Source organism: Bubalus bubalis, chromosome 7 (assembly GCF_019923935.1).
Source record: "Bubalus bubalis isolate 160015118507 breed Murrah chromosome 7, NDDB_SH_1, whole genome shotgun sequence".
Taxonomy (NCBI): domain Eukaryota; kingdom Metazoa; phylum Chordata; class Mammalia; order Artiodactyla; family Bovidae; genus Bubalus; species Bubalus bubalis.
Genome location: NC_059163.1, coordinates 12,055,511 through 12,070,296, shown reverse-complemented (window position 1 = coordinate 12,070,296; position 14,786 = coordinate 12,055,511). Strand labels below are relative to the sequence as shown.

The 14,786-nt window shown below is 41.3% G+C and overlaps 1 protein-coding gene across 2 annotated transcripts in view; it reads right to left on the bottom strand.

Moving 5' to 3' along the window:
• CLNK (cytokine dependent hematopoietic cell linker) overlaps window positions 1-14,786 on the bottom strand; it is a 202,924-nt gene that overhangs the window by 25,616 nt on the left and 162,522 nt on the right. For both annotated transcript variants that reach the window (XM_006077343.4, XM_006077344.4), the window contains exons 13-15: window positions 9,879-9,897; window positions 7,614-7,695; window positions 3,459-3,499 (exon numbers count right to left, since the gene is read on the bottom strand). In XM_006077343.4, coding sequence (XP_006077405.3) covers window positions 3,459-3,499; window positions 7,614-7,695; window positions 9,879-9,897 — 142 coding nt within the window. The remainder of the gene's footprint in view (window positions 1-3,458; window positions 3,500-7,613; window positions 7,696-9,878; window positions 9,898-14,786) is intronic.

Below are 14,786 nucleotides of genomic sequence, written 5' to 3'. Positions count from 1 at the left end.
AGCAAATTTTAACTTTCAGTTCAGTTCAGTCGCTCAGGCATGTCCGACTCTTTGTGACCCCATGAACTGCAGCACTCCAGGCCTCCCTGTCCATCACCAACTCCTGGAGTTTACCAAACTCATGTCCGTTGAGTCAGTGATGCCATATAACCATCTCATCCTCTGTCATCCCCTTCTCCTGCTTTCAATCTTTCCCAATATCAGGGTCTTTTCAAATGAGTCAGCTCTTCGCATCAGGTGGCCAAAGTATTGGAGTTTCAATTTCAACATCAGTCCTTCCAATGAACACCCAGGACTGATTTCCCCTAGGATGGACTGGTTGGATCTCCTTGCAGTCCAAGGGACTCTCAAGAATTTTCTCCAACACCACAGTTCAAAAGCATCAATTCTTCTGCACTCAGCTTTTTTTATAGTCCAACTCTCACATCCATACATGACTACTGGAAAAAACCATAGCCTTGACTAGACGGACCTTTGTTGACAAAGTAATGTCTCTATTTTAACATTACTCCATATAAAATTTAACAAAAAATTTCTAAGAAAAGAGTCATATAGACAAAAAATTTATAAAATGTACATAGGAAAAGAAATTAGTGGACAAAAACTGAAATGAAGAAAAGAAATCACCCAACATCTCAAAAGTGAATATTTTTCCCAAACTTTCTGGTTTCTCTTCCAATATATCAAGATAATTTTCTTTATTGTCCGGAGATCCATCTACTTAGGCTCCCAGTAGTTTAGCTTGAATTTATTTATTAGAAAATTGAGAAAAACTTATTTATTAACTAGTAACTGAACAGTCAAGAATAACTGTAAATGGGCATATGGTAGAATTGACATATATACACTACCATGTATCAAATAGATAGCCAATGGGAAGCTGTTGTACAGCACAGGGAGCTCAGCTCAGTGCTCTGTGGTGATCCAGAGGAGTGGGATAGGGGGGTGGCGGGGAAGCCCAGGAGGGAGGGGATGTATGCATACATATAGCTGATCCACACTGTTGTATAGCAGAAAGTAACACAATGTTGTAAACCAGTTATACTCCATAAAAATAAATAAATAAAATAAAGGACCATCCTTAAAAAGAAGTATAACTGTATATTTTCAAAGTCTTTTCTCACTTGTCAAATTGAATTGATGATACCTACCTTGATGGAGAAGTAGGTTTCAGTCTTCTACATGTGGAACACTGTCTCCCTCACCTGAGACATCCAACTTAAAACTAGCAAACTTTAGAGAGCCCGCTAGACTCAGAGCTCTACACGTGCCTGGATTGTGTACTGTTTCCTGTGCACCTAATTTCTGCCAAGCACTGGTGACCCAAGGGTGTATTTTTACCCAGGAGAATGAATCACTGAATAAATTGATGGAAAAGTTCAAGCACTGGTCAGTTAAAGGATGAGGCTGTTTCTATTTTGTATTCTTAAGGCCCAGCCCAATTTGGGGCATAAACCACGTGCGTGGTGGATATTTGTTGCCCAAAAAAGGAATGAATGGTGTTTGAAGGCATTGGAGACAAAAACATTTTCCCTGTCCATCCCAGGATGTTTCTTTACGCAAGCCTGTTTCTTCGATGAGTAGAGAACAGTCTACATGACCCCAGTATGAATGATACACTCCCAGTCAGAGGATGCTCAACTGGACTCATGTCTTTGAAGGCTTTCCACTTCACTAACACCACTGTTCCATTCTTCAGCTGCTCTTTATTTCTTTATGTGTTCAAGATTTTGTCTTTCAAGTCAAGACTCTGGATTCCTCTTTAATCTACGATTCTGCTTCTCCATCTCTGCGATAATTCCAGTTTCAAAACCCCCATCTGTAAAGGTTTTCCTGGCCCATTCAGCCCCTGGACCTTCCACCTGGATCTTACAGGTCTTTTTATTTTCATACACCAAGATCTGGCCTCCAAGACTGCTGTTTCTGTCATTCAATTTCTAGGAATTGAGCCATGTGGCCACCCTCCTTTAGAAAAGAAGTCCTCTCTTGGGAAGCTCTTATTAGGGATGCATACATCTGGGGATATGAGTTTTCTATATTGGTTTCCCCATGTAAGGTCCAGATGGTGCAGGGCAAAGAGAAATAAGAACATGATGGAGGCTATGGAGGAATCTCTTGGTCTCACTGGATCAGTTAGGGAGAGGATCACTGGATAAGGAAAGGAAATGCAAAAAAGAAGGAAGGATATTAAAATGTGTCAGTTGCCTACAATGTGCTAAGCAGAGGGCTGTGTGTGTGTGTACATGTGTGTGTGTGCGCGTGTGTGTGTGTGCATGTGTGTATGTGTGCATGTGTGTGTGTGTGTATTAACCCTGTTAGTTAATAGTATTTGAATTTTCAAAGAGGCAGAAGTGGGACCCTGTGAGTTAATATCATTATTTTAATTTTATGGCTGGAGGAGTGTGAAGCTCAAAGAGGCAGAAGTGGGATCCAGGTCAGCAGAGCCCTCAGTCTTTCCACTCTATCCCATGGGGTCCAGCCACCATTCTGTGGCTCAGCAGAAAGATTGAAAGATTAGGCCTGAACACAGAATCTCTATGGCATAGGGGGTGAAGAAAGAAAGACAAAAGAACACGACATATCTAGTTTGGGCCAAATAATACTAACAATAGCAAAACCCATCACCAAGAGTAATATAACACTATATTTATAGGCTACTTTTGACATCTCCATGGACATGGTATCCTTCTGATTTTTATTTTTTCAATGAATTAGTAATAGAGGTTGGTTTTTATTTTCTCTATTTCACAGACTCCTTTTAAGATAAATATATTTTGCAACCAGTGGAATGGCAAAAACTAAAAGTTTGTCAAGGAACAAATGTTGGAGAGGATAGGAAACAATGGGCTCTCATAAGCTGTTGGTCAAACAAAGTGATATGTCTAATTTGGAAAACACATCTAGGGTTGGGCTTCCCTGATGGTTCAGTGGTAAAGAATCCTCCTGCAATGCAGGAGATATCGTTTGATCCCTGGGTCAGGAAGATCCCCTGGAGAAGAAAGTGGAAAGCCACTCCAGTGTTCTTACTTGAGAAATCCCTGGTGGGCTATAGCCCATAGGATCGCAAGAGTTGGAGATGACTTAGCAACTAAGCTACCAGAATCTAGTGTCACTGAAGAGAGGAATATTCTAAGACGTAGCCATTTCCCTCTTAAAAAGAGAACTTATCCTATTATGTACTTGGAAAAATAGGGAAGACATCTACAATATTGCTCACAACTAATGTCCATAAGAGGAAAAAACTAGAAACCACCTAAGTTATCATATTTAATTGAGGATAAGATTTATGTGACATTAACACAATACAATGCCACCTATCAATGAAAACCAGAGAATTAACACCTACATGCATCAGGTGAGGGACTCTTAGTTTCACAAAAGCTAATTCATGGTGCAGGAGTATCAATAGTGTCACGACTTACCCCTTATTTTATAATTCTTAGGTTAAGTGTTCTTACCTCGGTTTTGCACAGTCGGGTTGCGTGTCATGAATGAAGAGCTAAAGGAAATATTACAATTGAAAGAATGTTAGTACTTTCTACTTTAGCTGGGTCAGTACTCATGGTCTAAGTCATATTTACAGAGCACTTTATAGTTTACTGGATGAGTTAGAAGAATCATCTGTTTTGTAAGGTGTAGGAGGCTGGTTCCTTCCTTTCTCAAGACAGACTGACATTAGATGTGGAACAAATTGACTGACTCACATATGTTCTTTCCATGTCACTTCAATGAGCATGCATCGTAATCCTTTACTTTTGGAAGCCATGACTTCAGACTTGCCTCGTAGATACGGTCACTGTAGAAAACACTACAGCTCCTACTCTGTAGTATTAATAATTGCTTACTAATTGAGGGTGAGTCATGCATAGCAAGGAAGAAGGGCATAGGAATTATTTCATTTTCTCTTAAAATGTGAGCTAGGTAAGAAAACGGTGTGTAAAGGAAGGAAATCCATAAAGAAAAAAAGGATTATAAAAATACAATAAAGACAATGAAATAATATGCATTTCTAAACACAGTAACAATGTTACCAAGACTGTTTATCAACAGCTTTAGTTTAGCACTTAATGTTTAGCTTTGGGTAACAGTGCTAATTTTCTGATTCATTTTGTATTGTGGTCAGCATCATCATTATAAACTCTAGGTGTTGCTGAAGTTAAATCTAGTTACTTGGAGCATGCTCTATGCCACGATCATGCAATTGAACAAAGGCTCTGGGTTAATTCAGCGAAATTCATCCCTTTACCAGCAGCTATGAAATCAACTGAATACATACCTGGTTTTTGTTATTTCCATGGAAGCCTGGAGTCTTAGGACTTGCTTCGCAAACAGAAATGCTGTTGGATCACTGAACGGCCACACTGTACTGTCATCACTTGTCAGGCTTCTTTTGCTATCGAAGCCTTCGATTCACCATTAAATTTGTTAGATTTCCCTAGACATTTTGCTAAATGTCTAGGGAAAAAATCATATAGGGCTTCTCCGATTCTTATCCAGGCAGTGGATAAGAATCTGCCTGTCAATGGTGGGGACACGGATTCCATCCCTGGTCCAAGACGATTCTACCTGCCTCAGGGCAACTAAAGCCCATGCACTGCAGCTATTGAGCCTGTGCTCTGGAGCCTGGGCGTCGCAACTACTGAAGCCTGCGTGCCTAGAGCCCATGCCCCACAAGAGAAGCCGCTGTGGTGAGAAGCCCATGCAGCACAACGAAGAGTAGCCTCTGCTCACGGCAACTAGACAAAGCCCGCACACAGCAACAGAGACCCAGTGCAATCAAAAATATATAGAACTATTGGCTTCCCTGGTGGCTCAGTGGTCAAGAATCTTCCTGCCGATGCAGGAGACACAGGTTTGATCCCTGGGTCGGGATGATCCTCTGAGGAAGGAAATGGCAACCCACTCCAGTATTCTTGCCTGGGGAATCTGATAAACAGAAGAGCCTGGCGGGCTACAGTCCATGGGGTTGCAAAAATGCTGGACTGGACTCACCAACTATATATACTATATTAATTTAAAAATCTTCGATAGCAAAATTTCACTGCCCTAATTTTTCAAGATTTTTAGAAAATGTTGAAAAAAGAGTAAAATCCTCTGAAGATATTCTAGGTTTCAAGTACAAAGTTTATAAAAATAAAACAAAAAAAACCCACTTGAACTAAAACAGAAATGATAATTCTTTCATTTGATAAACACCAATTGAGTGCTTACTAAGTACATTGTATGTTTTGGGAGATATCGAATGAATAAGACATGGCTTCTGCCCTGAAGCAGCTTAGTTTTTGAAAGGAAGACATAATTATACCACAATCACAATATGGGGTAAACAGCACCATAGAGGTGAGCACAGAAAAAGAATGTCACTTAATCTAGACAAAATTGGTTTGGTTCTCAAGTTTTCCTGGGAGCTAGGGAAATGGACAGATTCAAGACCTGTTATGAGTTGAGATTTGAGAATTTAGGGGGCTGTTAATAAACAGGATGGGAAGAGTGAAGATGGGGAAGAGAGTACACGATTTATTGAGGTGAGAAAGTTTGTAAGAGGGTGGAGTGGGTCTGGAAATGAAAGTATAAATCAGGAGTTCAGTTTCCAACATTGAGTTTGAGACATTTGTCACTGATTCAAGGAAAACTGCTCATTGGGTAACTGGACGTGGGTCTGGGGCTAAAAAGGGTGATTGGGCAGAAGACAGAGATTTAGTAATGATCAATATAGAGTTGACATTTGACACCATGAGGATGGATAAACTGCCTACACTCTTACCAAGAGGAAAAAGGTCCTCAGAAAGATCTGAGGAATACCAATATTTAGAGGTCAGTTTGGGAAAAAGGAGACTTAGAAGATGCAGTCAGTTAAGAGAGAAAGAAAAATCAGGAGTGAGTAAGTGAATGAAAGTCACTCAAGCATGTCCGACTCTTGCAACCCCATGGACTGTAGCCCGCCAGACTCCTCTGTCCATGGGATTCAAAGAATACTTGAGTGGGTTGCCATTTCCTTCTCCAGGGGATCTTCCCTACCCAGGAATCGAACCCAAGTCTCCACATTGCAGGCAGATTCTTTACCAAGCTATGAGGGAAGCCCCTCAAATCAGGAGATGTTGTTCACACAAACACACAGAAGAAGCCAAGCCACATTAAACAACAACTAATGCAGATGTGGGTCCAACTGAAATCTTATGATCTTATGACTATAATATGATGATTTTTTGTTTCCTTTTAGACGAGTACATTAGAAAGGGTATCTATGTGTTGTATGGGCAAGGGTTTTGTGTCAGATTGGGCCTTAAACAGAAAACAGTCTGATAAAAGAATGAAGCTGTAGAACTAATGCCCACACACCAAAGAGTGAGAACAAAGTCACCAAAGGTGTGAAATAGCACACGAAAGTGATGGCGGGGAAGGGAATGGAGGGTGGAGACCATGCCCCTGACATACAGGGCCTGGCAATGGCATTGAGAGCTGGTGGGTAGTGGGCTCGTGGGCATATTGAATAGTTCTGACCCTGCTCTCAACTTCACATGGAAGATGAGAGGTGATGCCCAAGGCCACATGGTTTGTTAGTTCTTCCCCATTCCCCAGAGGGAATACATGAGGCCCAGGGAGGCTGAGTCCCTTACTGCTGAAATCAAGTCCAGCTCCACTCTTCAGGAACCCATCACATCTACATGCAGAAGTGGAAGTGGATTGAAGTTGAATTTTACACTGATTCAAATCAGTGTAGATGTGATGGGTTCCTGAAGAGTGGAGCTGGACTTGATTTCAGCAGTGAGGGACTCAGCCTCCCTGGGCCGCATGTATTCCCTCTGGGGAATGGGGAAGAACTACTTCCTGGATTCAGGGCGGCTTTGAGCTGGGGTCTGCTGAACAAAGAGAAGTTTCCCAAATGGGGAGATGGCAGAGAGAGGGAAACATGAGGGGTGGTGGGGAAGTGTTGTAGGAAGAGGAATAGCACTTTAAATGTCCTTTGTTGGCAGTAGTGGAGAGTGGCCTGGACGGAGCTGGAGCCACTGGCCAGACTGCGGACAGGAGGGCCTGGTAGCACTAATTTTAGAGACTGGGGATGTTAAGGAAGCTACTACTAATGTGACCTCAGCCAATGAATCACCAGCCTTATAGCCTCCTCGACTTTTCTTTTGGGATGACAGTTGTCACAATAACCTGATTAGGCAAGTATTTACTCAGATAGTGGCATTTTCCACCTCTGCTCATTTATAAAGTGCTGTTCCAAAGTGAGTGTCAGCTTCTGTGCAGTCATCCACTAAGACCGGTTAGAAATGTCAACTTTTCTTCCCAGGTTGATTAGCTGCCATTCCAGTTAATCCTGCCTAGTGAATACCCGTGTCTTCAAATATTGTCTCTAACACACAATCAGTCACTTATAAAGTCAAGAAGAACAATACCTGTAGCTGAAAAAAGACTTCTACCCCATGGCCAGTTTAAATCCTATTAACTTCAACAACAACTCTGATTCACTGGCTTCCTTGGGACCTTGTCACTGGGCTTCATTATCGAAGGCCAGAGAGTCTTTTTCAGGAGACCCCGTGAGTCATTATCCCAGGTAACACAGGGCTGACCCCACACTGGGACCCAGCCAGGGATTCCTGGCTCCTTACCTGGCAACAGCAAGAGGAATCTCTTGAGGACTTTGGTTTTGTGGCAAATGAGGTGCTTCAGGCTTCATCTGGTGATAAGGAACTGTGTAAAGGCATCACAGAATTTGGTCAGGTTGTAAAAGGAAAATGATTGGGGGCCATTAGAGGTCTTTTGAAATGGCTGTAATTTCATCCAAGTAATCTCTATTGTTAAGAGCGAGCAGTTGGTGGTTAGTGGAAACTGTAACCCATATATTCTGCAAAACCCTGGGTCCTGGGAGTAGTTTGTCCTTGAGGCTATAAAAAGTGCTTGAATGTTGAATAGTCAATGTTTTCAAAAATATTAAATCTAGAACTCATTCTTAAACTTCCACCAAATATAGAATATTGCATCAGAAGGCATTTGGTATTGGACAGGCTTGAAGTGGAAGTGGGCTGAAGTTGAATTCTGCATTCAGATGAAATTTTACATAGAAACATAAGCAAACATGTTGAACTTAAGAACTGTTTAGAGAAATGTAGGTTATGGGGATGCTGGATGCTTGCCCATGCATACCTGAATTCTCCTGTGATAAGGCAGGAGAGGTCCCAGGATTCTGGTGTAGACCAGTGGTTCCTGCCTGGTTCCCACCAGACATGCATTTTCTGAGTTATTCCTCTTTGATATTCAAGTTTTGAAAAGTTGTGCCAACCATAGGACCCGGACTTATTTAGTAATTACATATGTCATTTGTATTACTGGGCTTCCCTGATAGCTCAGTTGATAAAGAATCTGCCTGCAATGCAGGAGACCCCGGTTTGATTCTTGGGTCAGGAAGATCCACTGGAGAAGGGATGGGTTACCCACTCTAGTATTCTTGGGCTTTCCTTGTGGCTCAGCTGGTAAAGAATCCACCTGCAATGCGAGAGACCTGGGTTTGAACCCTGGGTTGGGAAGGTCACCTGGAGAAGGGAAAGGCTACCCACTCCAGTATTCTGGCCTGGAGAGTTCTGTGGACTATATAGTTCATGAGGTCGCAAAGAGTCAGACATTACTGAGTGACTTTCGCTTCATTGGTATTATCACTTTTTATTTCCTTTTAATCCTGGATAGATTTTAACCAGCCATCCAGAATTACCAAGGTCACATAATAAAACTATGATAGGAAAGCCCATAAAACACTCTTCTAGTTGCAGTTGTAAGTAATAAAGTTAAGGAAGCATAAACACTGACATGTCTTAATTTTGGTTGTTCCTCTGTGCTGTGTCCAAGGTTGATCACAAACTGGACACCTTTGATTGAAGGACCGTGATTACTTAAAATGTGATTGGAGTCAGTGACTGGTCCACTAGTCACACATCCCATAAAATCATTTCAGGTCATCAACAGCTACCCCCGTGAGTTGGCCAATGTCACACTGCTGCGTTGATAATCACTGAAGCCTGAGGCAACAGCTCCTGAATGTTTCAGTTAGAATGCTGAGCTTTATTGAGGAAACAGGCACAGTTTCCTTTAGGTTTTAAAATTATTTAGCATTCCCAACAGACCCCTACTCCTCCATCAGAAACTCTTGGTTAGGACCCACTCAAGTGTAACTTCCTCAATATAAAATGAGAAGACTTGGGACTCACAGAAGCAATGCAACTTGTCCAAAACAAAACAGCTGGTGGTGAGTCTCTGAAATCTTAACCCAATGTTGGTTTGTCAAACTGTGTTTGACACAGGCTGGCTGTGTTAACTCATTGGGCCATAGTTCAGGCCCTTCGGCTTTGGACATAACTCATCATTCTAAGTGAATGGTGAACAGTATCTCAAAGGTGGGCATGAAGGTATCACCAGATTAGCATCCTCCCAGCTAGCGAGTGAGTACTGAATTCCATGCTTCCACAATAGTGACACCAGCAGTGTGAATACATGTGTACATGTGCACGCACGAGGGCTGACATATGTGTGAGTGACTGACATCAAGGATGGAGACACCCAGAGCTTCTGTGGAGCAGCAGGCTAGCAATATCCTTCCAAAATGTCAGGGGGTGACAGCATGCCTCCTTGTCACTAGCCTGTAGCTGAAGAAAGAACTCCACCCCATGCCCAATTTAAATCATGCTGTTTAGATCACAGGACTCTTGAATAGACTCTGAGGTCCTGAATCCATCTGGATCATGTCATCATGCACACACATGTGCCCATGTATCCTAAGGCCTGAAACAAGCAATCCTTGTTTTAAAAAAGACTAATGCTATTAACCTGGAAATAGGACTTAGCCTAATAGTGTTAGAATAAGAAAACAAATATAAACAGTTCACCTTTCTCTGTTCCAAGGACCTGTATTGAATTAAAAAGAGAATATTATTGAGTGACTCTTAATGATCTAGAATTTTATATTATGCTCTGTGTGTATTGGTTAGTAGAATTTGGGCAACATTTCTGTTAGTATAGATTTTTAAAAATCTGTGAATATGCCTCCAAAAGACTAGGAAAAAATAAAAACTTTATACTCTTTGTTTTATACTCTGAAGTAATAGGCAAATATATAGTCTGCTAATGGGACTATAAATTGCTTTGACTATTTTTGAAACCAATTTACCCATAGCTATTAGGAGCCTTAGAAATTCTCTCATTCTTATCCCAATAATTCCATTGATAAGTTTCTTTTTCTAAGACAACAACCTGAAATCTGGATCAAGTTCCATGTATAAAGATGTCCAGTATGTCATTATTTATAATATAAAAACACTGGTAACAATTTATATAACCCTCTAAGTGGGAAATATTAAATAAATTTTGGTGCTATATTCACTATTGCAAAATTAGAAATTCATTGCAATTATTTATATACAGTATGGCATAAAATTATATTTTATCAATGTCTCCAAGTTACATAAAAACTTAAGGATAAAAATGGGGCTTATGATATATTTAAAAGCAGTGTGTGTGTGTGTGTGTGTGTGTGTGTGTGTGTATGGTTGTATTACAGAAAACAGGATTTTAAGAGAGATGATAAAATTTTAATAGAGTTTGTGTTTAAGTGATGAAGTAGAGTTGGTCAGTTGTATCTGACTCTTTGCGACCCCATGGACTGTCGCCTACAATGCTCCTCCGTCCATGGGATTTTCTAGGCAAGAGTACTGGAGTGGGTTGCCATTCAGTTAATTTTTTTTACACCTGCTTTGGAATTTTTATTTTTAAAGATGAGCATGAAAATATTCACTATATTCTTTTTAATGCTACAATTTTTCTTTCCAAACATTTTCTTTCTCTTTCTTTCCTTAATAGTGAATTCCTGATCATTCTTCATTATGAAAGTCTATGTGCTTTTTTTGATTGCATCCTGAAGTCCTATTACACTCTTGAAGAATTAAAATGCCTTCCCAAAAGTACAGTATTTGTTGAAGTATTTACGTAACTGCAAATAATTCTCTAAAGTCCATTTCATGCATTACAGCAGTTGAGGAGGTCTACAAGTATCATTTGGTCAAGAGCTTCTTAACCTGCGGGATGGAAGAGGTTCTTGAATGGCCTAGTAGGGTTCATGAACCTTCTGAAATTAAAACTCAATTTTTTTTTTCTTCTGTAAATACATGCATTTTTTCTCTGGGGTGGGAAAGGTTTTCATACTTTACATCAAATTTTCAAAGTGGTCTGAGGTCCGTGAAAAGTTAAAGCCAGTAGATTGCAGATGAGGTCCAAGGAGGTGGTGCCATTTGCCCAGAGTCCCAGAATTATCTTGTCACTGAGCAGGCTCTGGAGCCCAGGTTTCCTGACTCACAGTGGCTTCATAGACAAGAAACCTGTATCAACAAATATCTCAGAGAGGCATTGTATGTCTTGTCTAAGGCTGGCCAACAGACAAGCCCTTTTACCTTAAGGAACTTGGCATCCCCTAGGATTCTGAAAAGAGGACATACATTTCCTCATGGACAGCAAATCAAGGCAAAACTATAGACTGAAGGCAGGAGGAGAAGTGGACAACAGAGAAGGAGAAGGGGATGACCGAGGATGAGATGGTTGGATGCCATCACCAGCTCAGTGGACATGAGTTTGAGCAAGCTCCGGGAGATGGTGAAGGACAGGGAAGCCTGATGTGCTGCAGTCCATGGGGTCACAAAGAGCTGGACGACTGAGCCACTGAACAGCAACAACAATAGGCTACATAAAGAGGGTATTGAATGAATCGGTTCTCATGTGTGTTCTGAAAGCCTCCACACTGAGTCCTCTCCAGGACTTTGAACCAGGCAGTTCAAAGTGCACAATCTTTTGTGCTGTGGTTCTCAGGCTTGTCAAAGGAGAGGGAAAGCCTTGCTGTAAATACAGCTGAGAAGCCATCTGTTTGAGAGAGCTCTTGTTTTTATTTAATTGAAACCCAGCCAACTTTTTGCCTGAGGGCTCTGAATTTAAAATCAAATGCAATTAGAAAAGTGGAGAGATATTTGCTTTACTCTGACTTCACTTAATATAATAATCTCTAGGTCCAAATATAATATATTAATAATATCACTTATATGTGAAATATAAAAAACAATGATACAAATGAACTTATTTACAAAACAGAAACACACTCACAGACATAGAAAACAAACTTATGGTGACCAAAGGGCAAAGGTGGTGGTGGGGAAGTACTAGACTATATGAGATAGATAATCATTAAGGACCTATTGTATAGCCCTGTGAACTCTACTCAATATTCTGTAATAACCTATATGGGAAAAGGATCTGAAAAAGAACAGATGTATATGTATGGAGAACTGAATCACTTTGCTGTACACCTGAAACTAACACAATATTGTAAGTCAGCTATGAAGTGAAAGTTGCTCAGTCATGGCTGACTCTTTGCAACCCCATGGACTATACAGTCCATGGAATTCTCCAGGCCAGAATACTGGAGTGGGTAGCCTTTCCCTTCTTCAGGAGATCTTCCCAACCCAGGGTTTGAACTCAGGTCTCCCGCATTGCAGGTGTATTCTTTACCAGCTGAGCCACAAGGGAAGCCCTCTAGTCAACTATACTCCAATATTAAATAAAGTTAAGAAAAAAAAAAAGAATCCAGCTGTCTCTGTTCAGCCAGACATTAAAGAGGATTGCAAAAGGTAAAAAAAAAAAAAATTAAATAGAAAAAGGTAGAGTGAAATCTAGATTTTTTTTTTTAGAAAATTAACATATTCAAGTTAAATTGTAATGCCTTCTTTTTCATTTCCCACCTTCTTCTCATCCCATCCTTTCATCTGTTTCTTTCTTCTTTTTTTTTTTTTTCACTATTTCATTTCAGGCGAGTCGCATATTTCTTAGGGCAGAACTATGGACATGGAGGTAGATTGAGACTTTAGGCTTCAGCACTGGCTCCATCTTTCCTCCAGCTGGCAATTCTTGCCACTTTTCTGAGGCTTCTTTTTCTCTTCTGTGTATGTGTTAGTCATTCAGTTGTGTCTGACTCTTTGCAACCCCATAGATTCCTCTGTCCATTGCAACCTTTGCAATAGCCAGGCTCCTCTGTCCATGGAATCCTCCAGGCAAGAATACTGGAGTGGGTTTCCATTTCCTTCTCCAGGGGATCTTCCTGGCTCAGGGATCAAACAGTGGTCTCCTGCAATGCAGCCAGATTCTTTACTGTCTGAGCCATCAGGGAAGCCCTCTTTTTTCCTCTTAGTTTTTTTTTGGGGGGGGAGGGAGGGGTGGCAGGTGGCACATCCCTTCTGCTGGAATGAATTCTGGTCCTCAAGATGTAATTTAAGCAAGAATTTAGCACTCACACAAGCATGGCATGTGTCCTGTGAGATGGGTTTTTGGAATAGAGAAATGACCTTGACTCTCAGTCCAAACAATGAGGAAGTGTTTTGGCAAGAGCAATGAGGAAGTGTCTTGGCAAGAGATAAGGAAGAAAAATGTGTTCTTCCACTAGCCCATGTTGTTCTTTAGATGTTATCAATTTCCAGCAGAATGCCAATGAAAGTTGCGAGAAAAACAAACTGTCCTGCAGGATCCCTGCTGTCCAAGGCAGACATTCCCATTTCCTTCTTGTTCATGATTGGTGGGCCTATTGTCCTTTCATACTGAGCAGTGAATAATGGTCATCTTGAGTGACAGCCTACTTGGGACACATTAGCTGATCTGCAGGAAGAAAGGGGTGGAGTCCCTTTAGATGTGTAAATTCCTTCAGCTGCAGAGGACCACCCCTACTTTCTCCTTCCTGGTGGCACTTGGAAAGTCCAACAACTTGCAAAAGAGGATAACCTGGGTGGAGTCTTGAATATAACCCCCCATGCAGCAGTCATGTGTTAGCCTCCTTGACATTCTTGTCTTATGGATTGGAGGTCATAACTATCTTGCTTGAGGGGCAAGCTAGAAATGTGACTCAATTCTAACATTCTCATAATACTAGAGAGAAAGGAAGGAAAGAAAGAAGAAGAAAGGAGAAAGAAATAGAGAGAGAATGAAACTGAGCAGGACCTGTGGGGCTCCCGGGGACAGAAGCCTTTCTGTGAACCCTGTTCCTCGTTTTTATAGGGAACAGACTCCAGACTCCATGACCTTCTCTGAGTCCTAAATGGCAGACTCAGATAGTTGCTAATCAGGGAAGGGAGGGGATGCAGAGACAAAGGAGGAACAGCCAAGAAACAATAGGGCAGTACTGGGGCAGAGTCCTGGTTCTGCCTCAAGAGATAAACATAACAATATCTTTGAGCTCTTCTATATCAGTATCATTTCAGCCACTCAGTCCTGTCCTACTCTTTGCGACTCCATGGACTGCAGCACCCCAGGATTCCCTGTCCATCACCAACTCCCGGAGTTTACCCAAACTCATGTCCATTGAGTCGGTGATGCCATCCAACCATCTCATCTTTTGTCGTCCCCTTCTCCTCCCACCTTCAATCTTTCCCAGCATCTGGGTCTTTTCAAATGAGTCAGTTCTTCCCATCAGGTGGCCAAAGTATTGGAGTTTCAGCTTCAGCGTCAGTCCTTCCAATGAACATTCAGTCCTTTCATAGTAAAGAAATGATTTCCTTTACAATGGACTGGTTGGATCTCCTTGCAGTCCAAGCAACTCTCAAGAGTCTTCAACACCACAGTTCGAAAGCATCAATTCTTCAGTGCTCAGCTTTCTTTATAGTTCAGCTCTCACATCCATACATGGCTACTAGAAAAACCATAGCTTTGACTAGATGGACCTTTGTAGGCAAAGTAATGTCTCTGCTTTTTAATAAGCTGTCTAGGTTGGT